At 41.1% G+C, this 27,087-nt stretch overlaps 2 protein-coding genes across 2 annotated transcripts in view; both read right to left on the reverse strand.

Annotated features, from left to right (window-relative positions):
• The window catches only part of tedc1 (tubulin epsilon and delta complex 1), a 15,943-nt gene extending 8,470 nt beyond the window's left edge, over window positions 1-7,473 (reverse strand). The window contains exons 1-4 of the mRNA XM_083633189.1: window positions 7,094-7,473; window positions 5,049-5,136; window positions 880-943; window positions 516-621 (exon numbers count right to left, since the gene is read on the reverse strand). Coding sequence (XP_083489315.1) covers window positions 516-621; window positions 880-943; window positions 5,049-5,136; window positions 7,094-7,228 — 393 coding nt within the window. The 5' untranslated portion in view covers window positions 7,229-7,473. The remainder of the gene's footprint in view (window positions 1-515; window positions 622-879; window positions 944-5,048; window positions 5,137-7,093) is intronic.
• Window positions 7,474-10,412: 2,939 nt separating this feature from the next.
• On the reverse strand, window positions 10,413-21,301 carry dnal1 (dynein, axonemal, light chain 1). The gene is made up of 6 exons (XM_083634010.1): window positions 21,252-21,301; window positions 18,450-18,505; window positions 18,320-18,375; window positions 15,408-15,534; window positions 13,576-13,716; window positions 10,413-10,513 (listed from the first exon to the last, which is right to left on the reverse strand). Exons 1-6 carry the CDS (start codon window positions 21,284-21,286, stop codon window positions 10,464-10,466), a joined length of 465 nt encoding a protein of 154 aa, XP_083490136.1. The 5' UTR covers window positions 21,287-21,301; the 3' UTR covers window positions 10,413-10,463.
• Between the last annotated feature and the right edge of the window lie 5,786 nt (window positions 21,302-27,087).

Below are 27,087 nucleotides of genomic sequence, written 5' to 3' on the forward strand. Positions count from 1 at the left end.
CATAGCTCCTAGCAAAATGGATGAAACTGCATGAAACTAGGTGCGTGAATTCATCTCATGATGATGATGCTTCAGTTTAAGTTTGGTGTAATTTGGAGCCAAAAATAATAATAAAATGTTAGCGGTTTTTTTAACCCATAGATATATATAAAGCTGTGGTGCCGTAGCAAGATGGCCACCATGCGACGACGTCGCTCTCCATTGACCGGCAGCGCGGGTAAGCCATCTAGCCTTTATATATGTCTATGGTCAGCAGTATTACTGGTACATACCAGTGTGAGTGTCAGCAGTATTACTGGTACATACCAGTGTGAGTGTCAGCAGTATTACTGGTACATACCAGTGTGAGTGTCAGCAGTATTACTGGTACATACCAGTGTGAGTGTCAGCAGTATTACTGGTACATAGTATACCAGTGTGAGTGTCAGCAGTGTTACTGGTACATACCAGTGTGAGTGTCAGCAGTATTACTGGTACATACCAGTGTGAGTGTCAGCAGTATTACTGGTACATACCAGTGTGAGTGTCAGCAGTGTTTTGTCTAGCTGCTGTGCTCTTTGTGCCAGCAGTGTGTCCAGGGCTCCTCCAGCCAGCAGCCAGCCCACAGCCAGGAGCAGCTCTCTGCTGGAGACCCCCCTCCCCTCTGCTCCCTCCCCCCCATACAGCCCCCTCCCTTCTGCTCCCTCCCCCCTCCCCTCTGCTCCCTCCCCCCCATACAGCCCCCTCCCCTCTGCTCCCTCCCCCCTCCCCTCTGCTCCCTCCCCCCCATACAGGCCCCTCCCCTCTGCTCCCTCCCCCCTCCCCTCTGCTCCCTCCCCCCCATACAGCCCCCTCCCCTCTGCTCCCTCCCCCCTCCCCTCTGCTCCCTCCCCCCCATACAGCCATGCAGCACGGTAGCCGCTCTGCCACAGGCCCACAGCCACCTGCTTCCTCTGCTCCCAGGCTGTGGGGGGAAGGAGGGAGTGTGTGAGAGTGAAGGAAAAAATGGGTGTGAAAAAAACATACAGAACCAAAATACAGATAAAAGCTAGACCAAGGCATATATATATATATATATATATATATATATATATATATATATATACACACACACACACACACACACACACACACACACACACACACACACACACACACACACACACACACAGGTATACTTATATATATACATACATACATACATACATAAGAGTTCATAAATACAGACATTACAAAATACAAATCAAGGACTTCACGCAAAGCAAATACGGTAATTAATTTTCAAATTTTAATTTGGCCCAAAGGGGACGTCAAATTTGCATTATATTACGGATTGTCTTCAACCAGTCAATTATATTATCAATCCTGTGAACAGGACAGGAAAATATTTGTCTAAAGATTGTGTTTGAGTGGTGCTAACTAGGGATGGGCAACGAATTCTGAATTTTCGAATAATCGTTTTTATTATCAAGATGGACTTTTATTATTGAAAGTCGAGAATCGTTTTTATTATTTATTATTAGAGTTTTCTTATTGAAAGACTGTGTGTTTTTAGTCATAGCTGACAGTTTCGACTGCTGCTTCCTGCAGTCTTCCTCAGAGACGTCACGTGATGTTGTTGTGACATGCTGTATGGCTGGTTTATGAGGGGTTGGTCATCCCACCTGGATAGGTAGGATGACCATGCCCCCTGCTGGCCGGTAGTTTATGGAGGAGGACTGTGTCCCAGGTGTGGGATAGTATGTAGGCCCCCTCATCCCGGTTCACAGTCCGGGGTGCACGTTTCCGTATCTCCATTGCTTCCCTGATCCAACGGTGGTATTTGTTGCTTTCCGATCCGATGACCTTGGCCTTCTCCCAGTCCATGATGTGACTCTCTCTTTTACACTGATCCCAGATGGCTGATTTCAGATTCTCCTGGTCTGCTTTCTGTTTTGTTGCACGTGTGACGGTGTGCGTGTGTGTGTGTGTGTGTGTGTGTGTGTGTGTGTGTGTGTGTGTGTGTGTGTGTGTGTGTGTGTGTGTGTGTGTGTGTGTGTGTGCGACGCGCTCCAGTTGTTTCCTTTTCACATTCTTTCTGGGGCTCACAGAGCGAGTACAGAGGGCGATGAGAAAACACCGCATAAGCACACCGGTGAAGCCGCACACCAAGCTACGCCAGATGCTGGTGCACCCCAAGGACCGCATTGATCCCACCAAGAAGTGTGACGTAATATACGAGATCCCATGCCTATCATGCAATAAGACTTACATCGGAGAAACGGGCAGAGCCTTTGGCACACGCAAGAAAGAACACCAGAAAGAGTGTGAAAAGGAAACAACTGGAGCGCGGTGCGCGCACACCGTCACACACACACACACACACACACACACACACACACACACACACACACACACACACACACACACACACCGTCACACGTGCAACAAAACAGAAAGCAGACCAGGAGAATCTGAAATCAGCCATCTGGGATCAGTGTAAAAGAGAGAGTCACATCATGGACTGGGAGAAGGCCAAGGTCATCGGATCGGAAAGCAACAAATACCACCGTTGGATCAGGGAAGCAATGGAGATACGGAAACGTGCACCCCGGACTGTGAACCGGGATGAGGGGGCCTACATGCTATCCCACACCTGGGACACAGTCCTCCTCCATAAACTACCGGCCAGCAGGGGGCGTGGTCATCCTACCTATCCAGGTGGGATGGCCAACCCTTCATAAACCAGCCATACAGCACGTCACAACAACATCACGTGACGTCTCTGAGGAAGACTGCAGGAAGCAGCAGTCGAAACTGTCAGGTATGACAAAAAACACACAGTCTTTCAATAAGAAAACTCTAATAGTTAATAATAGATAGACGAAATGAACTTGTTTGGATTATTTAGTTTTTATTATTATTTATAATTTTTTATTTTGACCCGCGCCTGTCTCTTTAAGAATGACATGTTTGTCCATGTGGCATTGCCGCAGGTGGTCTAAAACTGTCTATATTACAGCAACACTCAGCCACAAAGAAAAGGTTTCAAGGCTTGTTACTGCATGAAGCTGATATTCTATCTACTGTTCCCTGGGCCATCTCGGCACTACGCTAATGTTAATGTTGCTAACGGCTAGTAGAGTACCAAAGTCACCCCCTCTCCCCGTCCATGAGGTTTCATCCGCCATTCATTTTCCCATAGATCTTGCGTAAAATGCGTATACTTTTTTTTTACTTGGTCAAACCAAGCGATTCAACTATACTTAGAATCAGGGGAGGCCATGTAACATTTGACTTGCATTTTTTTTTAATCGCGAATTTTTGACGAAAAGTCGACTTTGGCCCAGCGAATTTCGACTAGTGTTTTTGCTAGAAATGCCCATCCCTAGTGCTAACAGGGTGTCTACAGGTATAAACAATTTAAATGTAAGACTTGTTAAGACCTTAATATCACTTTAAATTAAACTTAAGACCAAACTTGCCATGGAATTTAATTTACACACCAAAAGTGAAAATATACTCTTTCCAAGCAATCATATTATGTCATTGTGTCCATCGCTGTCATGATCTGTTCCTTCTTTTATTGAGAGGAGTGCAGCTTATACTTATACTTATACTATACTTATACTTATACTATACTTATACTTATACTATACTTATACTGCACAAGCTTGTGAAACATCATATTGCCTCCTGACCTCTGCAGCACAAACTATAAACAACTAACGCTAGTAACGGAAAAAAACAAGACACAGAGCCACCTTAACCTGCCTATAGGCCCTGGGGCTGAGGGCTTTGTTGTGTGTGTGTGTGTGTGTGTGTGTGTGTGTGTGTGTGTGTGTGTGTGTGTGTGTGTGTGTGTGTGTGTGTTAGGGCATTCACGACTAGTGAATTTTACTAGTCGACTAGTCGTCCCTAAAGGTAGTCGACTAGTCATTTTTAATTTATTAAAAAAAAAAAAAATATATATATATATATATATATATATATATATATATATATATATATATATATATATATATATATATATATTAATATTTAAGAAAGAACATGAGGTATTTACACGACATACATGGACTATCATATCCCATATCCCCCACAAAGAACATCAAAACACAACAAAACAAAACAAGAAAACTGCATAAGATACACAATAATCCAAGAACAAACAAGACTATTGGACAAACAACCAAACAAAAACAATGCATTCAGCTCCTATCCTGATAAGCCTAATGACACTGGGGTAAAAAGTTCTTAAAGTCAAACTCTGTATGTGGCTGCCATATTTTGGGGATGTCTAAGAATCTGCCTTTGCTCTTGTAGTAAATGTTATCCAACGTATGGTAGCTTGAGAGTTCATTCCACCAGTGAACTACAGCTGGGGGATTGGATGCTTTCCAATTTAAAGCTATGCCTTTCCTAGCTGCCAACAGGGCAAGATCTATGTATTTACTTTGAATGCATTGTTTTTGTTTGGTTGTTTGTCCAATAGTCTTGTTTGTTCTTGGATTATTGTGTATCTTATGCAGTTTTCTTGTTTTGTTTTGTTGTGTTTTGATGTTCTTTGTGGGGGATATGGGATATGATAGTCCATGTATGTCGTGTAAATACCTCATGTTCTTTCTTAAAGAAAAGAAAAAAAAAATTAAACGACTAGTCGACTACTAAGCACAGTGTCGACTAGTGGTTTTACTAGTCGACTAGTCTGTGAATGCCCTAGTGTGTGTGTGGAGTTCTCTATGTGGACATACATTGTTAAAATGTGTGTGTGAAATGATTTTAGATTTGATCATGTTTGTTTATATGCAGGACTAAAAGAAGACTATGCATTTTCAGTTGAGGTTTTGAAATGAAGGGAAATAAATTTGAAAAATAATTTTTGATTTACTGTTTGTAGTACAAACATGTTGCAAACTCGTTCTGAACTGGTATCATTAGATTATACCTGTAAAAAATACCACGCCTACAAAAAATACTGAAACTGAAACGAAATAAATAAAAAAACATTTGTACAAAAGCAAATAATAAAGTAACCCTTCCAAAGCCACAGTGAAAAGCAACTCAAACTAATAGAAGATGTTGCCAACCTGCTGTTAGCTGTGGAGCGGCTCCAGGGAAAACAGTGACGTTAGCTGTCTGAAGGATGTTAGCTAGCAGCTGCCAAAACTGATGCTCCTGAAAGACACAATGCAGACAAGGATTACATCTCATTATGAAAGGTACCAACACAAGTAACGGAGTAGCACCTCCTAGGTGTGCCTTAAACCATTTAAATGCACCACGTGGAGGCCAAGAACCACCCCACACGATAGCGGAGGGTGGTTGCCTCGGCGAAGTACGAAGCTGTACCTCAAATAAATTCAGGTTCCCAGCTTTCAGATGATCTGTACCACTATGTGGCATATACTGTTGACCTGCTCTCTCACCCTAAAGATTGCCTGTCCCCCATAAAAAAGACAGAAATTGGTGTGAGGAGGGGTGGAGTGCAAGAGGGTCATGTCCTAGTGTTGACACGTGGCGACGTGGGTCCTTCAAATGGGGTTGTGTTTACCATGTTTTAATATGAACGCGCCCCTCATGTGGATTCAGGATTTGGTCCTTTTCTGAAAGCTTCAACTTCACGGACGTGGATGGAAAGTTTGCAAAGTACTATATTTGGATGGAAAAATTGCAAAGTACTATATGGCTCAGATCAAGGAAAACAAAAATTAGCCTAAGAAATTATGGAAAGCACTGAAACAAGTCGGTTGTGGAGGTAAAACCAAAGGTGGAAAGCCAAACATAGGCCTAAGCCAGTGGTTCCCAACCTTAGGGAAATTTCTTCTTTTTTTCTCTCTCTTTTTTTTTTACACCACACACAATTTAAAACTAGCGAAGATGATTAGGGTCACTTGCGTTTTTTCTTTTCTTTTCTGAGTTTAAAGTGAAAGTGATCATCTTTAAGACTTCAGTTTTGTTCTCTTGGGTGACACCTATGGCAATGAGTGGTAATTGCAGGTGAGATCTAAACAGTGTCAATGGGCTCACTATCAGATAGTAGTCTCGCTTGCCAGACTCTCCCAGCAAAGGGGCGGGGAGAGTCTAGCTGGGAACGCTTTCACTGTGGACTAGAGGGGGAAAAGGCTGGTTACAGCCATCCACCAAACATACCATGCAGGCTGGCTTCATTGCATAATCCACATCAATCGTTTTCAGCGTGTAGCAACGAGCTAGCGACTAGCGCTGCTGTTGTTATCGTTTCAAAGACAGCGTTGCAGGCGCATACAGATTCGACACGGGGGGCGTGGAAAGGAATTGCAGAGCTTGCAGGGAGCGGAATGGGATTTCCATCCGGCATCGACTGAAATGGTCGACACCAAAGAGAGAGCTAAGTCCACCATGCTGCTTCAACCCAGGCAGACTAGATAGAGTGACTTTAATTATAATTTTTTTAGATTAAGTTTTTGAGATTATAACTTTAAATCAGGATTCTGCGAATAAAGTCAGAATTATCAGATTAAAGTCAGAATTCTGAGGAGAAAAATAAGCATGCTGTTACATGTGACATCACGGACGACGTCACTGATGATATTATCGATGGTGTACCGGAATTTGTGTACCCTAGATTTTTGTTGACGTCAAAATCGGGTCACAAGCCACAAAAGGTTGGGAACCCCTGATTTAAGCCACTTCATTTTTTTTACACTTGCCCAAATTTTGATATTAGTGTAAAAAGCATTTCAAGAAATAACTGTCTCCTTTGTATGTCTGCACATATGAATGAGACACACTCACTTAAGCCAATTAAAAAAAAGTTGATTTAAAAAATTTAAACTCAACTGTTGCAAATCAAATTTAGCACATAAATGTGGAAGCCACATGTGTGTACATTTTATTGTTGTAGAAGAGGCAGTCGCGCACATCCAACACAATAAAGTAGGTGCAGGAACCAAAAACAGTAAAACAGTACAAAAGAAAGAAGGTCCGCCGCACTGAGCTCCCGTTTACCTTAAAATTAGCCATCCAACAACAGTGACGTTTCGAGCTAGTATAACACTCTTCCTCAGACAAGTCGAAGAAGTCTTTTATTTTGAAAAATCCTGACCGGAAGTAGGAATAAAATGTTGCTAAAGGTTTATCCTGCTGTGCTTACCACCTCGGGTCCACCGTTGAATTTGGCCCGTCTGAAGGCGTCTGGAGCGGGGACAGACTCGGAGCTCAGGCCGCTAGCTGCTAGCAGTCTGCACAACGCTGCTATCACCTGCTTCACTGCGAGAGAGCCAGACATCTCACACACACAACACTATCAGCGTGCTATAGCTCCATCATTAGCAATGTCACCTAGTTAGCTCCATCATTAGCCATGCCAGCTAGTTGGAACCGATTTAGTACTGACAGGCCTCTTTGCTGACAGGCTTCATCTGCGCAGATTCGACCAGCGCCTTGCTTTGCCCGTTGCATGATGGTTAGAAAAATTGTCCGACATGCTCCGCCTGCCCGGCCCGACTCGACTGCGTAACCACGGAACTCTCGAGCGAGGCGCCGCAGTTGCTCCCCACCAACTGAGCCCGACTGCACAGTGCCGAGGATGACGAGAAACGCATCAAGCTGAGTGCCCATTGGTTCAACACAGGTGCATCACAAACCCACAGTGAAGTGTAGAAACTTCAATTTTACATCTATTCCAAGCTGTCACTCCATATTTTACATAAATACCACCTGTAATGCCTACATTAAAATAAAAAGAAGTAATCTGAAGGGCTGGGTCATTTGAGTGTGCAGCCTATTATACAGTCCATGGTGTGCAGTCGGGGGTGTTCGACTTGTTGATGCCTCGCCTGACAAATACCAGCAGATGTCACTAGAGCCACACAAAAAAGAGCCGACAACTTCAAGTGGCCTTTCGAAATGAGGAAAAAACCACATGAAATACTAGCCTATACATTTTTGTCGTTATTGAATTATTATAACTATAATAGGCTGCTACTACTACTACTACCACCACCCCCTCCCACACACTTATTACTTCAATAGCTTTATTTCAAATGTCAAATACATTAAGAACCATACACATCTCACATTCATATGTACAAAAAACATGCCTAAAAATTATTTAAAATATCAGAATAATTTTACACAAACATTGGCGAATGATTAAGACATGGTACATTACGCATTAATCTTGATATCAAATCTTCAAGAATGAGAACACAAGCTATTCTAGAAAGATGGGTTCCAAAATGAACCCGAAAGAAATACCAGACTAAAACAGCTGCTGCCCTTCGATATAGGAAAAAAGTAGTAGACCTCCATACACTCCATACTGATGTTAGATCTGAATATAAACACATTTAAAATTGGAATGCAGAAGGAACCAGCTTAGCATGTTGGACAGTTATCTATTGTGAACCAGCCAATGTTTAAGCATGTTGGACACAGTTATCTATTGTGCTTTAGTTCTGCTGGGTGTCATTACAAACACATTAGAGCTGCAACGATTAGTCGATCGACAGAGAATTAACCGCAAACTATTTTTTATAATCGATTAATCATTTAGACAAATTTTTATTAAGTGATCATCTCAAAGATATTAATGTAAAAATGTCTGTTAAATCACTATCTATCTGACTGAGTTAACACAATTGTGATTGAGCCTATGGTCCATTGATGGAAGCCTTTGCATTTTCAGTATTGCAGCATTTATGAACTGTCTGTGGTGAAACAGGGTGGGCGGAGCTAACACCATAGCACCATAGACTCACTCTGTTCCTGACTATTGTCACTATTCCTGACAACTATTGTGTGAAGTAGGATAACAAGCTACTTTTTTCTGTTCTCTGCAACTTACTATGGCCAAACAAACTGACTAATGTCACATAATGCAACACTGTAATTACCTGTAATACATGCAATTACCTCTCATCACCATAGGTGTCACACAAGAGAACAAAACTGAAACCTTTGAGATTATCACTTTAAGAAAGACATACTAAAATTATCTCATTCAAATGTCTTAAATGTAAATATTTTCTGGTTTCTTTCATCTTCTATGACAGTAAACCGATTATCTGTGGCTTGTGGACTGTTGGTCAGGACAAAAGACGACATTTGAGGATGACATCTTGGACATTTTTCACCATTTTGTAACATTTTATAGACCAAACAACTAATCGAATAGTCAATGAAATAATCGACGGATTAATCGATAATGAAAATAATCGTTAGTTGCAGCCCTACAATCATCACTACCTGTAACCTGTGACCAACCCAGATGTCATTTAAAGAGTAAACTCACACCTGGCTGTGAGGATGCTGCGCTCAATAGGCGTGACTGTTGTGACCTTCGTTCGCCTTCACATTTCGACAGTCACAAAAAGATCCAAGTGAACTTGTGAAGCTGTGAATAGTGCTAGTAGGATCTGTGCTTTTTCCTCCATTCGCGCTCACAATGTGCTTCCTCTAGTTAGAAATCCCTCTCTGGTCTCAAACCCATGAGGCCGAAGGATAGTATCTAGCGGTTTAACCGACTGGTACATGAACGAACAAACGTACATGCTACATGTATCTGTTGATTATTTTGTGCTTGTCAACCTACGACAAATTATGATTCTCCTGCAAAAAAAAATCCTTTATATACAAAAAAAGAAAAACACCATGAGAAAATGCAAGGAAAAGTCTCACCATCGCGAGATTGCCCATGGGACCTGAGGAAGTGAATCCTCCATTCATTTCCCCTGATGTTTCTTAACATCCTATATTAAAAGAGTTTTACTGAGACAAAACCAAGGTCCATTCATTTCCCCAGACGTTTCTTAACACTATATTTAAAACGAGTTTTACTTGGACAAAACCAAGCTGTATTCAGAATCAGGAGAGACAATAGAACATTTCACTCAGACCAACAACAAAAAGCTGATTCCCCTCGAGTGAAATGCTCTATGGTCTCTCCTGATTCTGATAGCTGAATCACTTGTGTAACTGACCACTAACCTCCTATTGTTGTTTGACTTTGTTTTCCTTTTTGTAATTTGTACATTTACTTTATAAGGAGTTATTTTGTTTCTTAAATCGTTTTTGGTCCATTGATTGAACCTGGAAGAGCTCAACTGCGCATTTACTTGTAGTTTCCAGTAGATGGCAGACAAGTCTATTGCCCATGCAGAGGTGACTAGGAAACCTCGTTTTTCTAAGGCCTATACAGTAGACACAGTTGGTCTGTGTGGGAACGCCCACAAAATGTTACTATGGCTGGTGCGCGGGTGGGGTAAAAAAAACAACATAACTTAATAGACCAGAACTGTGCCGCGTCTTCAAGCGTCCAGTGTGAAGGTCACCGCCCCTTTTACGGGGAAACCCACCATAAACCCTATAAATAAATAAGGATGTTAAGAAACGTCTATGGGGAAATGAATGGGTGAATGAAATCCCTTACATCCCATGCCAAACCCGGAAGAGGGCGTGACTTTAGTTCTCTGTAAACAAAAAGACGTGAGAGGAGAGCAGGGGGAAGACGGCCATCTTTCTCAGCTCTCTCCTTCTCCCTCGTCCTCTTCCTGTTTGATGACCGGGGTCCCTGGAGACAACAGAAACACACTGATATCATCTATCTATCTACATCATATTATTATACCCATACCTACATCATACTATGGTCATCATACCTACATCATATTATTATACCCATACCTACATCATATTATTATACCCATACCTACATCATACTATGGTCATCATATCTACATCATATTATTATACCCATACCTACATCATATTATTATACCCATACCTACATCATATTATTATACCCATACCTACATCATACTATGGTCATCATATCTACATCATATTATTATACCCATACCTACATCATATTATTATACCCATACCTACATCATACTATGGTCATCATATCTACATCATATTATTATACCCATACCTACATCATATTATTATACCCATACCTACATCATACTATGGTCATCATATCTACATCATATTATTATACCCATACCTACATCATATTATTATACCCATACCTACATCATACTATGGTCATCATATCTACATCATATTATTATACCCATACCTACATCATATTATTATACCCATACCTACATCATATTATTATACCCATACCTACATCATACTATGGTCATCATATCTACATCATATTATTATACCCATATCTACATCATATTATTATACCCATACCTACATCATACTATGGTCATCATATCTACATCATATTATTATACCCATACCTACATCATATTATTATACCCATACCTACATCATACTATGGTCATCATATCTACATCATATTATTATACCCATACCTACATCATATTATTATACCCATACCTACATCATATTATTATACCCATACCTACATCATACTATGGTCATCATATCTACATCATATTATTATACCCATACCTACATCATATTATTATACCCATACCTACATCATATTATTATACCCATACCTACATCATACTATGGTCATCATATCTACATCACATTATTATACCCATACCTACATCATATTATTATACCCATACCTACATCATACTATGGTCATCATATCTACATCATATTATTATACCCATACCTACATCATACTATGGTCATCATATCTACATCACATTATTATACCCATACCTACATCATATTATTATACCCATACCTACATCATACTATGGTCATCATATCTACATCATATTATTATACCCATACCTACATCATATTATTATACCCATATCTACATCATATTATTATACCCATACCTACATCATATTATTATACCCATACCTACATCATACTATGGTCATCATATCTACATCATATTATTATACCCATACCTACATCATACTATGGTCATCATATCTACATCATATTATTATACCCATACCTACATCATATTATTATACCCATACCTACATCATACTATGGTCATCATATCTACATCATATTATTATACCCATATCTACATCATATTATTATACCCATACCTACATCATATTATTATACCCATACCTACATCATACTATGGTCATCATATCTACATCATATTATTATACCCATACCTACATCATATTATTATACCCATACCTACATCATACTATGGTCATCATATCTACATCATATTATTATACCCATATCTACATCATATTATTATACCCATATCTACATCATATTATTATACCCATATCTACATCATATTATTATACCCATATCTACATCATATTATTATACCCATACCTACATCATACTATGGTCATCATATCTACATCATATTATTATTAGGGATGCACCGATATGAAAATTTTGGCCGATGCCGATAACCGATATTAACATTGTGGTTATGGCCGATAACCGATATTTACCGATGTCGATATGATCTGTATAAAACCACATTTTTATGATCATCACATTTTGTACATACTGAAAAACACATGTTAACACTGAATTTGAAAAAGTTATGCATTTCTTTATTTGCAAAGCCTTTGGAAAAGCCCATAAATCATAGATTTACTGCATTATTTCATATCAATGTGAAGAATTTGGCTGATAATGATAACCGATATTAACATTGCAACATCTGACCGATACCGATATGACCGATATGTTAAAAAATCGGCCGATACTGGCCGATACCGATATGATTGCCGATATATCGTGCATCCCTAATTATTATACCCATATCTACATCATATTATTATACCCATACCTACATCATATTATTATACCCATACCTACATCATACTATGGTCATCATACCTACATCATATTATTATACCCATACCTACATCATATTATTATACCCATACCTACATCATACTATGGTCATCATATCTACATCATATTATTATACCCATATCTACATCATATTATTATACCCATACCTACATCATATTATTATACCCATACCTACATCATACTATGGTCATCATATCTACATCATATTATTATACCCATACCTACATCATATTATTATACCCATACCTACATCATACTATGGTCATCATATCTACATCATATTATTATACCCATACCTACATCATATTATTATACCCATACCTACATCATACTATGGTCATCATATCTACATCATATTATTATACCCATATCTACATCATATTATTATACCCATACCTACATCATATTATTATACCCATACCTACATCATACTATGGTCATCATATCTACATCATATTATTATACCCATACCTACATCATATTATTATACCCATACCTACATCATACTATGGTCATCATATCTACATCATATTATTATACCCATACCTACATCATATTATTATACCCATACCTACATCATACTATGGTCATCATATCTACATCATATTATTATGATCATATCTACATTACATCACATGATCCCATCATAAACCCCCTGCCTTAGATCTTCTAGTTTCATATGATACCAGAAACTTCACTCTGGCTTTAAAACTGAGCCCACTACAGCCTCTGAAAGTAGATTTTCAAAATTGTGACATTTCCTAAATAAACACATCTGTTTATTTCCGAAAGTCAGTCCAAGCAGGGTCAATGTGTATGTGTAATAACTGTTGTCTGTAAAAAAATATATATATATATATTAGAGGCTAGGGTTACCATCTAGTTTCTTCAGTTTAGGTAGTCTCCTAGAGGCTTCGTCCATCCACGTTCCTTCAGCTGAATACTTCTCCTCCAGAGGGTTTCCCACAAACACCAGGTCCACCAGGCACGGCAGCTCAGAGAGCTTCACAAACTCAGCTGCAGGATATAGAAAATGCATAATTAACCATATTCAACGCTGCTACATTGGTACCACATTCAACAAATGAGTCCATAGAGACACTGCATGAAATAGGCCACGCCCATCACTAGGGAAAGCGCTCCGTTCACTTCCACACACCAGCGTCATTTTCCTTGAATTAAACATAGCTAAAAGCTGTTGTGTGGTGGGCTGCGCAGAAAACAAATGTAAAAAATCACCAGTTAAAGTTTTTTTTGTACTCCTGAGCAAAACAAGGAAGCCATTGAGAATTGGCGAGAAGAAAAATGTGGATCTAGCTGTCAAGGAAGTAAGTTGGAGTGTTCAACGTCCATATATACGATCTTTGTGTGCAACACGCGACCATGCACGCGACATAGGAGAACGCCAGGATTGGGGGGGGGGGGTTTCTATTTCCCCCCGCTTTGGGCGTGGTTTCTGAATGATGACATGCTCCGCAGTGTCTCTATAGCTGAGACAATTGGCAGCCTCTACGCTGCATTGGACATGTTGCGTCACGGGGCGGATGTGGAGGGAAATGTGCTGGATTGCTTTATGGCATAACACGCGATGGAAAAATCACTTCCAACAGCAAACCTTGAATCAAAATACTGATGTGAAGATTATATGGAATGAAACTTTGGCTGTGTAACGCATTACTTTCCAGTCTCACAGCAAATCCATCACCAAGTCTGCCTTCTACCACCTCAAAAACATCTCCCGTCTCCGTCCCTCGCTCTCAGACTCCGTGGCAGAAACCCTCATCCAGGTGCAGGCTTTTAGCGGCGGAATACGGTAGTTGTACGGTTGGAAGGAAATAGTGCCGAATGAGACTGCTGTTTGGCGGAAAAGTAAAGCACTGAAAATTGTCAAAATAGAGCGTGCACGTACACTGATATCGATTTGTTTAGGTGGGCGTTGTTTTAGGTGGCTAAATTACATTTTAGTTCTTGACCCCCCGTACTTACAGAGAAAAAGCTGTTTAGGCTGCTGCTCTGAGTGCCGGGTCTCGTTACACGGTGCGGCCAGCGTCCAGAACACTGTACCTACTCCAGTTAGTGTATCGAACTAGCTGATAGGACCCCACTTCAAACAAACCGAACTATCCCTTTAATCTCCTGTAACATTACATTCGCAACTCAGTACTAGCACCCGTGTGAGTGGATACATATTTCTCTTAGCACAGAATCATTTTAATAGCATATGCTAGCAAAACTGTAGCACTTTACAGCTCTGCCTCTGTGTTGTTTATGGTCGTATGTGGGCCGCAAACATTTCTCAGATTTTCTAGTGGACCATGAGTTGGACAAGTGTAGGAACCACTGCTATAATGAGAATGTAATAGACAAAAAATAATCCTCAATAGAACAAAGTAGACTCACCATGACAAACATCTTATCAACAGAACAGAGTCAAGTAGACTCACCAAGACAAACATCATATCAACAGAACAGAGTCAAGTAGACTCACCATGATAAACATCATATCAACAGAACAGAGTCAAGTAGACTCACCATGATAAACATCATATCAACAGAACAGAGTCAAGTAGACTCACCATGACAGACATCATATCAACAGAACAGAGTCAAGTAGACTCACCATGACAAACATCATATCAACAGAACAGAGTCAAGTAGACTCACCATGACAGACATCATATCAACAGAACAGAGTCAAGTAGACTCACCCCATTCTTTGACCAGGTTGTTGGACATGTAGAGGACTCTCAGCTTCTTCATCACTTGGATTCCCTTCAGCTTCTCTATCAGGTTATAAGAGATCCACAACTCTTCTAATGTGTCCCCTACTGCCTCCTACACACACACACACACACGAACACACACTTCAGAAAATTAGCTTTTTTTCTTATCAAGAGTACCTAGGCACAGACAAAACCTCCACATGGCGGTCCCTTAGCAGCGGAAGTTGGTCTTCGCTATTTTGTAATCGCTATTTTGTTCTTAAAATTTTAAATTTAGCACACAGATCAAAAATAAAATACAAAGTTTATTAATTAGAAATATATTTTAAAAGTCTATTAACTCAACAATGGCCACTTCCTGGTTACAGCGCACCGAGCACCAACTCGGCCAATGGCAGAGCTTATACAAGAACAAAACACAAAACACACAAAACACTTTTCCCCTGGCTTTAAACCAATGTATATGGCTTTTGAGATGTGTTGCTGAAGGATTCTGGTCAAAATCTCCACATTTGAGACTAAACTGTTAGAATTCTACACACTGTATCATTTTCAGGCAGCGAGAGTGCCCTCTATGGGTTCAAACCTGCTTTTTTTAGGGGGCCTCCAAAACATCCGATTTCATCTACTGTTACGTCACGGTTGACGAACACCCCCTTTCCCACCCATGTGATCATTAGCTAACACCAGAGCCGTATAATAGAAGAGTTGCAACATCTTCATTCATTCCAACGGACCAGTTTTTTAGCAAGGATTAAGCAGGGCTGTCCGTTTGTGATGTACTTATGAAAGGGTAAGACGTTTAAAGAATCAAATTGTATATTATCAGCTTTATTTTATGCATTCATAATGTAGCATGAGCCTCCTTCCTGGCTATTCCCCCGCTACGTGAGTCACGCATCTTGGACTTCCGCTAGCGTCACTCTCTTCTATATTACTCTGGCTCACATTAGCTGTTAGCTGTGGGCTAACGTTAGTTACATCATGGCAGTAAAACGCTACTGAATGACCAGTTTGATATAACTGTCAATCAGTTCGAGTCACACTCTTTCCATAAAGCCCACCAGCGTTGGCTAGTTGTTGACATTTATAACAATATGACATTATCACGGCACAGTGGCTCAGTGGTTAGCACTGTTGCCTCACAGCAAGAAGGTCCCAGGTCCTTTCTGTGTGGAGTTTGCATGTTCTCCCCGTGTTCGTGTGAGTTTTCCCCCGGGTGCTCCGGTCTCCTCCCACCACCATCAAAGACATGTATGTTAGGGTTAATTCTCCTGTCAGTGCCCCTGACCAAGGCACTGGCAAAAGAACTGGAGTTGGTCCCCGGGCGCTGCACAGTGGCTGCCCACTGCTCCTATAGTTCTAGGAAGGTTCCTAGTAGAGGATGGGTCAAATGCAGAGGATGAATTTCCCCACAGGGATAAATAAAATGGTGATAAATTTAATGTTCTACAACGGCATGAGTGAATACTGGATTCTGATTGGCTAGCAACAGTGGTAAATACGCCAACAATCTACAGTTCGGCTCCAACCGCAGTATCACTCCGCTCCCTGATGCTGACTCCGTTCCCTGTGCTGACTCCGCCCACTGTTAGCCTGTCAGTCTGCAAATCTTCAACAAGGAAATGGCCGATCTGTAACAAGGAAATGTCCGATTTCGTAGTAACGTTTGATTTACTGGGTGGATTGAGTTTTGAGCAGTGGTTAGATGAAGATGAAGGTGAAGTGAACAAAGAACGACATGGTGAAATTGGGGAGAGAGAACTGGCTGAGCTTGAGTTGTCACGAGTTCGGACTAGCGGGAGGTCGGACTAGCGGGAGGTCGGACTAGCGCCCGGACCCCGAACCTGGGACTGTCAAACAAACAAACGCCCTCTGCCGTCACCAGATATCAACACACCACCACCAAAACGGGCTGCTTTAGATAACTGTTTAAATAACTGTACTTTTACAGGCAATGTATCAATAACTGTGAATCCCGTTAAGGAATAGGTTAGTTGTTTTTTGGCTCAAAGGCAACTACCGGTAAATGTTTAGTGCAATCATTGATCTTGTGTATGGAACTATATTCTGTGGCGGAAGGATAAATGTATTCTGAAACCAGTAATGATTATAAATAAATGAATTGGATGTTACAATTGTGTATTTTTTATATTATTTGGTAGCTGTTGTAGAAAACAAATTTAACACTCGAGGTCGGGGGTTGTGGGCACATTTACCACTGGTACAGGGTTTATAGCACTCGGCTTCGCCTCGTGCCACAACCCTGTACCAGTGGTAAATGTGCCCACAACCCCCTTCCTCTCGTGTTAAATTTGTTAAATAAATGATCATAATGATAAATTGTCATGGTGGCTGTTTCCGGTAAATGTTTCCGGTATTTCCGGTGTGAGCGCAGACAAAGAGTATAGTGAAGACAAGAGGAGACGCTCTTCTGCTTCTTTTACAACAGTGCCTGCAGACAATTTGCATTGGAACAAACTAGCGGCTGGAATCTGCTGCCTTTTTTTCTCAAATCAAGCAGCATGGCAGAAATCTGGGGGTTTAGTCCCCCTTTAACTAACACAAATGTGAGATGAGCTTGGACGTGGTGGGAGGTGAACCAAACCCCAGCCTGCGGCGTGAAATAATGAAAGGCCAGTGTTTTCCCCCAAACTGCTGAGGCAGCTCTGTGCAGAGGTCCAGCCAGTGTCTGCACCCAGGTCCCTCTCTTTCTTAAAGGCTAAGACAAGCATAATAATGTCAACTTTGTGGGATACCTGAGTGTGTTTAGGGAGATGTTTTTGGTACACAAATGTTTCAATGTGATGCGTGGATATGTCTTGTACACCCATGGAGGCTGGACTTGTGTAGTAAATCAAACTAGAAGTCATAGCGCTGTTTAGTATCTCACTCACCAGCCCATTGAGGTTTTTGATGTTGTTTCTCCCCACTGACAATATCTTCAAGTTCTCTGCAAGGACAAAACACTACATTACAAACCACCATTACTGTGTGTGTGTGTGTGTGTGTGTGGTAAGTACTCACTCAGGGCGTTGAGGTTGGCTATTTTTTCAATGCAGTTTGTGGACAGAGACAGTCTCCTGTGGAGGATCAAGATACATTTCAATGCAACTAGATAGGGAAGCGTGCAAGCTGCACACTTCAATTCAATCATTCCATACAAATTAAAAAAACGTCTTCGTCTGCTGGAACAAACCTCATCTTCGTACGCCTAAATGGAAAGAGGGCGTTCTGTGGCACGGCCCCCCTAAGCGCACTCCCCAAGTTTGAAGTCGATCTGACAAACGTTCTCGAGATACGCAAAGGACAGACATACAGAAGTCGATCGGACGGACAGTCCTGGAGATATGTGAAAGCTGTGATCTTATTGGTTCAATTGAACAAAGTTTACCACTGCCATTTCTCGGGTTCCCAGCAACGCACCCGCCAAGTTTGAAGTCGATCGGACAAATGGTTCTCGAGATAAACCGCTTTTTGTGTTGCCAGTAGGTGGCAGTATGACTATGCATAAGTCCAAATTGCATGAAATGCGGCACCGCACTCCATCGGGGGCCGAGCAGCACACTCTCCAAGTTTGAAGTCAATTTTTTTTTTGAAGTCAATTTTTTTCTGCTTGTAGATGTAAAAAATAAACGCTTTCTAATGAAAAAAATTAAGCATTTGTTGTGGTAATTGTTTAATATGGCACAGACAGTCAAGTAGCGCATTTTAATCTTTTCGGTTAACCGATCAATAGTCGGCTAATGAGGGTCAGTTGTCGGTCAAGAAAATTTGTCATTTTCGACATCCCTAATATCAAGACGTCCAGAGGGAGAGACAGGACTCACTGGCAGTTGGTTAGGGGAGAGAGACAGACAGGATTCACTGGCAGTTGGTTAGGGGAGAGAGACAGACAGGACTCACTGGCAGTTGGTTATGGCTCATTTCCACCACATATAACAGCACAGTACAGCTCTACTCGACCTGGTCTTACTCGTCTCTACTTGATATAGACTCTGTTTCCATAGCAAGTTTACTCGCCTCCGCCCACACCTGGTCGTCATAGCGACCGCATATCTGCCCTCTGCCCATAGCCGAAGTAGGCTATAACGTATAACGTTAAAATTAAAACCATACACAGAACTTTTAAACTGTTTATGAAATACTGGTGCCTCTAAATCAGTGGTTCTCAAATGGGGGTCCGCGGCACTTTGCCAGGGGGTCCGCGAAAAGTTTGCAAGTAAAAAAAAAAAAAAAAAAAAATGCTACATGTTACTTATTCCTTCTCAAACTACTTCCTACATGGTACTAGTCTATCAAAATATCTTGGCTGTCATTGATTGTGTTGCATAGTGGTTTTCTGTACTGTTGACAAATTGTGATATTGTAAGTCGCTTTGGACAAAACAAAAGTGTCTGCTAAATGACGTAATGTAAATGTAATGTAATAAAAAAAAAAATTTTTTTTTTTTTTTGCAAAATCTTCATAGTTCAACGAAAATAGTTTATGCTTTAAATCTAAAATGGTTCATGGATTACATTCTAATAACAAACCTATCAAATTAAAAGTCAAGCACGTTACCGTGGAAACAATTAAGCTTAGCCCAAAATCACAAATCAGAATGAGGGGGTCCCCGGTATATTTTCTATCTTGTAAGGGGTCCTTGGCTGAAAAACATTTGAGAACCTCTGCTCTAAATGACCTACAGTGTACATGGGCAAATGTGACAATCGGCTAGGAGAATGGATATCACTTTGTTGTTACTCAAACTCACATGCATGCGCTGCGCGGGGGACGGGAGTTGTGCTACAGGGAGAAGGGAAGCCTCTACCCCGGCGGCAACTCACCAGGCAAGACCGCGGCTTCACTAAACCCCGCCTCCGGCCTAGTGGAGCCAACGCACCACACAACTACAAAGGGCTTCCCGAGGAGCGGACTTTTTCTCTCTCAAAACAATTGAAAACCACCGCCATGTTAAGCTGAGCAAGGAGATCGATTTTATTTCACCAGAGCCGAAGGCAGCAACACAAAAGACTGATGGAAATAACATTAACAGAAGAGAAGGTAAGCTTCACTAAACTGGTAGTGACAGTCAGTAGATACAGTAAACACAATTCTGCCTGACCAATCAGTCGTCTGCAGTGTTTTCACGTCACGGTATGGTACCGGGTTCACAGCGCTGGAACCTCAACAAAGCAGGGACCAAAACTAGCACGACTCAACCCCGACTCAACCCGGGCTGTCCACGTTTTTGATCGGTGGAATGAGACAAAAAAGTGAGACGAGCTGGGCGGGGCCGCGCTGATACCAGCGGTGGAAATGGGCCATTGGGAGAGAGACAGGGCTCACTGGCAGTTGGTTAGGAGAGAGACAGGGCTCACTGGCAGTTGGTTAGGAGAGAGACAGGGCTCACTGGCAGTTGGTTAGGAGAGAGACAGACAGGACTCACTGGCACTTGGTTAGGAGAGAGACAGACAGGACTCACTGGCAGTTGGTTAGGGCAGAGGTTCTCAAATGTTTTTTCAGCCAAGGACCCCTTACAAGATAGAAAATATACCGGGGACCCCCTCATTCTGATTTGTGATTTTGGGCTAAGCTTAATTGTTTCCACGGTAATGTGCTTGACTTTTAAATTGATAGGTTTTTTAGATTAGAATGTAATCCATGAACAATTTAAAGCATACAATATTTTCGTTGAACTATGAAGCTTTTGCACACAAAAAAACGTTTTATTTATATTTTCCTCAAAACTTTTCGCGGACCCCCTGGCAAAGTGCCACGGACCCCTGGGGGTCCCGGGACCCCCATTTGAGAACCACTGGGTTAGGGAAGAGAGACAGGACTCACTGGCAGTTGGTGAGGGTAGAGAGAGAGGCATCCATCTTCTCTATGGGAGGAACTTGACCGTACAACTTCACTGCTGTGGCCTCGGCCACCTTCTCCCCTGTCTTCTCCTCCTACACACACACACACACACACACACACACACACACACACACACACACACACACACACACACACACACACACACACACACAGTATACCAAACATGACAGATATTCCATAAAAAAAATACTTTTTCTAGCCACAGATTTAGCTACTACATCAACAAACTTCACATGAGTTCCTGTTGCCAAATCTCATGAGAGTGTGTTGTAGAGATAGAGACAGGTCTTGAACAAGTTTAATTTTCTCCTGATCTGTCTGTCTGAAAAATGCCATTTTAGTCTCAGAATATTCTGAAGATATGTGGCTTCAGAGAATGGGCAGACTATTTACTTGAATACTGAATAAGGGGGCGAAAGAATCTGTCATAATCTGAGATCACATTGACTCTTCCCATTGATTTCAATAGACTCAGAGCTGCCGAAAACCTCAAAATGCCAAAATGACAGGAACTGAGTTGAAGTTGGGCCGTCTTCTTGAAATCCCATTGTCTTTGTCGAGACACCCCACTTGCAGTCACTTCCTGTATCTGTGCCACGGAGGTTTCGCCACTGCCATGCCCCCTTAGGAGACTGGTCAGCCAATGAAGTTTCATACCATTGACAGACAGCCAATCACAAGCCGAGAACCACGCCCACTTAGGAGACAGGAAGAGTTCCATTTCTTACAATTGACAGAGCCTGGAGTGGGGTGTCTCTAATATGAAAGGTCTCTGTAGTCCGGCTCAAGTCTAATCACATGTATGTGATTAGATCTAACCCACTATGCTTCTGCTAGCTGGAACAATCTGCCTGAAGACATCAGATTTGCCCCAACTTTACTTACTTTTAAAAATAGACTAAAGACTTGTATGTTTACCGTCGCTTTTAACTGCTGACAGATTGAAAATTAGTTGTATCCCTCTGTAAGTTTTTAACTATTTTTGCAACTACTCTGTTGTGATGCTTTTAAATGTCTATTTTATCCTCTTCTTTTATTCTCTTCTTTTCTTGTGTCGACCATCTTATGTGAAGCACTTTGAATTGCCTCTATCTGATTTTATGCAAACCCAATGCTGTGGCATGTACAGGCAACAGAAGACGCAAGGTACCAGTAGAGGGTATGCTTGGCGCCCAAACTACAGTATAAAGACAAAGCTGTTGTGAAATATCTATTTGATCCTCTTTTTTATTTTTTCTTATGTCATCCATTTTATGTGAAGCACTTTGAACTGCATCTGTGTATGAAATGTGCTATACAAATAAACTTGACTTGACATGTTGTAAATTAACCCGCTGCCCAACCTGCACAGCTGTTTAATTAAGCATCACAGTGCCCCATCCTCTGAACACGACAGGATGGCGCTGTAGCCTAACACACAATTTGCAACAAACTGCCGACTGAACTTGAAAGCTACTTATGTATCACATAAGCATCATCTCACATCCCATAACGTTATTAAATTCGTTAAAAATACTATCAAATTACACTACCTCTATCTATGTGCTATCAGTCAGCGTCCAGACTCTTGTGATTGATAGCACATAGATAGAGGTCACGTGGAGGCTGGGTTTACCCAGGCTACACTTGACCAGTAGATCAGAGTTTTACTGGCCCCTTATCACTGGCCCAGCAGCCAAAGAATGAAAATAACTTTTTCTTCCATAATTTTCCCTTTTAGATTTGGTTGTGTTCCTTTATTTATGGATATGTAATGTTGTTATATTACACAAATATGCAAAATATTAAATTAGGCACATATGTTGCTGAAACGCAGATCCCCTCCGTGACTTTTTTCATTGTCTTCTTAGTTTTCATTCATTTATTTGTATGATCTATGTGTCGCCACATCTGTAAGGTAACAAAGTCTAGCTTACGCTAGCTAGGTGTTTCTTTTATGACTAAAAAGACAGACAGAGGTTGAAGTCAGGTAGAAGTCCAGTGTTTCCCCTGTATCTACTGTGGTGAGCGGCTGCCATGGTAAGCCATGGCTATCCTTACAATAATCAAAAATGAGAACTCCCGCACACTGTCTCCACTTGCAATTAAAAGTTTATTAAACAAAAGAATAACGTTTCGGTCCAACGACCTTCATCAGATTCTTCTTGAAGAATCTGATAATACTTCTATAATCACTCAGTCATTTACTATAGGATAATAACACAGACACTGCTGCCTATAGACGGTTTTCACCAGAGCGCAACCCCACAGCACTTCCTTTTTCTCAGCATTCGGCAAACTGCAGAAATATTCACTTGACATCGTTACTTTTGTTTTCGCCGCTCAGCTGTATAGACGGTTTTCACGGAATGGTCAGTCCTGCACTTGAATGTTTTTTTTTCTTTTATGTCCATAGCAAACACTGCATCAGGAAGTGAGCGGGGGTTCAATTTAGAATGTTTTTGTTGTCAAGTTAAAACCATCTATAATACTTCTATAATCATTCAATCATTTAATATAGGATAATATAGGAACTGCTGTGTGCATGTTTCTCTCCCAGACCATGCTGCCATTGTAAGAAAACAAATCCAGGGGAAAGACTGAAGTCTGAGTACCGGTAGTTGTGCTAGTAGGTTCAGTGGATGAAACAGGATGAGTAGTTGTGCTAGTAGGTTCAGTGGATGAAACGGGATAGTCTTCACAAATGAGGACCCCTTTTATGCCTTTTGAAGCATTTTCTGAAAATCATGATTTAAAAAAAAAGCATTTATGCTTCAAGAATTGATTGATTGACTTTATTCTGGACGAAGAACAACTAAATCTAAGGGATAACATAAGTGTATACACTTATTTCCATCATGGTCCCTTAAAACTAAAAGTGGTCCTCATTTATGAAGATTATCTTGCCGAACACAAACTTTGCTGTTTCATAATCCCATAGAATTTTAGACAAAGGAACCCAGAAGTGCTAATAACATCCAGGTCTTCCAGACTCATTCCTGTGGTACTCTACTGCATTCTATCCATTCTCTCAGCTGTGTCTGCATGATGCCACTTACCCATTTGACCAGTGCTTCTTTGATGCTTGTTGCTTTAGCCTGGACACATGACGGACACATGACATGAGTTTGTTACTTTAGCCAGGACACATGACATGAGTTTGTTAGACACGAAAAGGTGACTTTTGGCTTCTTCACATGAATCCATTTCTCCCAATAAAACAGGACACACAGAGTTAACGTTAACGTTACTGACTTCAGGAGAAAACCAAGGTCATCTAACGTTATGTTAAAGAGAGCAAATGAGTTACGTTAGATTAACTTGCAGTTGACGTTACCAGTGGTGTATTTTTCTGTCAGCATTGAGTAAACCCTCTTCTAAACCCCCTGTATTGCCTATAGTGTAACTATTGCTACCTAGGGCAAAGAAAGTGAGGGAAAATGTAGCTATCTATTGTTTGATTAACTCTAAATATGATCTTTAGCTAAATAATTTGCGGAGGTGCAGCCTATACAGTCAAGTCAAGTCAAGTCAAGTTTATTTGTATAGCACATTTCATACACAGAGGCAATTCAAAGTGCTTCACATAAAATGGTTGACAGGAAAAGAAAAGAAAAGAAGAGAGTAAAATGGACATTTATAAGCATCACAACAAAACTTAAAAAAAAAAAAAAAAAAAAGAGTATAAAAAGTGCATTAAGCACATAAAATGGTTGACAGGAAAATAAACGAAAGGAAGAAATAAAATAGAACTTAAAAAAAAAAAAAAAAAGAGTATAAAAAGTGCAATAAGCAACAGGCGCAGCAGTTGCAGAAAGAGCTAAAACTTATAGAGGACTCATCGGGTTTGCATAGTAGTAGCTGTCAGCAGTTAAAAGCGACGGTAAACGGTAAAGTCTTCAGTCTATTTTTAAAAGTAAGTAAGGTTGGGGCAGATCTGAGGTCTTCAGGCAAATTGTTCCAGCTAGCAGAAGCATAGTGGGTAAATGCAGCCTTCCCATGATTTGATTTGATCCTAGGGACAGTTAATAAGCTGGACCCTGTTGACCTAAGAGTTCTAGACGGTTCGTAGCGTGGGAGCAATTCAGCTATGTATTTTGGGCCTAGGCCAGGCATTAAGTGATCACTCCTGTCGCTTCTGAATCCATGCACTGATGTGTTTAACAGAGCCACATGGAGGCAGGAGTCACAGATTAGAGGAGACGTGCCAGCAGAGTACAGCTCACTCAATGCGGCCAAATGAATGACATTTTGCTAAAGATGTTGTTGATGTCATACGAGTGATGTCATCTCCTAACTGGCATCCTTGTGATAAGGAGTGATGTCAGAGCCATGTGGTCTGAAATGACCAACACACCCCCCTCCAGGTTAGGTCATCTGACTCCCTGAAGTCAAGCAGTAGGCCTACAATGGGCCAATACGTAACTGGCCCATTTTTGGGGTGAACTAAATATGCAAGAGTAGGCTTACATGTCACTGTTTATAACACAGGGCGTTTATCCATTGCTGGACAGGCTGCTTAAAAAAAGGGTAGTATACCTAGCCTGATATTCAGCTCGTACACTCATTAACAGCCAAACTCAACTCTGTGCAGATTCAAAGGTCTGGACAGTCTGGACCCAGGCAAAAGCAGTCTATACGAGGGATGGGATCAGCATGTTTGTAAAGAAACGGCTTCAACAGCTTCTGAGGGCAACTGCCGTTGGTTTTAAGCAGCAGCTAGACACTCCATTTAAACTTTAAACGTGTGACCGGACCACTTTTAGGACTCTATCACCTTAATTCAGCTTTAATTTGTCTTTTGTACTGTTTGAGAAATCACATTTTATGTTTTATACTTTTTTTCAGCCTGGCTCCCTATGGAGCCAGCCTTGAGTGTGTCTCACTCTAGCAGGCTGTAGTTAGTAAATATCACACTTATTTTAAAACTGCAAAACAGTTCACAACTGTAACACTACATACATTATGTATTATACACCAGAGCTTTATTTCATAACTGTTGCAGTGGCACCCGGAAATGCTTTTGTTGTTGTGATGTGATGCCACGCTGAATCGTCCTTGGCACTACACTGCACTACACTAATGACGTTAGGTGACCGTTACAGAGTGAGAACACAGTCGTGAAAGGGGGCTAGCCAATTAGCTGCTCAGGCTAGCTCACAGCTAAACCACCATCACATTAACGCCAACCTAGCTGTCAGACACGTAGTCGACACATGCTTGGTAACGTTAAAGTAATGGTTAGAGGTGGTTATAGTATTGATTGGCTGAACATAAATGAGCTAAAAAAGGAGAGGAAAAGATTTGAACACAGCGGGCACTAACACTCACCATGTTGTCTGCCTGAAGATGGTTGCTATGACACTGACAGCTTCCGAGCTGCATGCGCATGCGCAGTGGCACTACGACGTCTGAGCGGCTGCGAATTTCACCTACAGTCCCCTTGGCCGACTGGTCGTTACCGTTTGTTTTAGACTTTGGCATGTGTCATGGGTTCGATTCCCCCGCGGCCGCACACACCATACAAAATGGGCCCCTGGATAGGGGAGGTAACCTTGCGTATAAAAGGAGTGCAGGCTGGCCATTGATATTATTATCCCTTATACAAATAGATATAGGCCTAGCCTATATTAGATTTTATTGGAATTTTCACCTTTTATAGTAAGTAGGCTACTGTAGTTATTATTTCACTGGAATTTTCACTTTATGATTTACATTTCATTGAGATTTTTTTTTTTTAACTGAGACCTATTTTGGTATTTGAGATTAAATTAGTGGAATGTATTAAAGGGAGGGGCAAAAGACATCAAGATAGGAG

This window comes from Poromitra crassiceps (genome assembly GCF_964638095.1).
Source record: "Poromitra crassiceps genome assembly, chromosome: 3".
NCBI classification, from domain to species: domain Eukaryota; kingdom Metazoa; phylum Chordata; class Actinopteri; order Beryciformes; family Melamphaidae; genus Poromitra; species Poromitra crassiceps.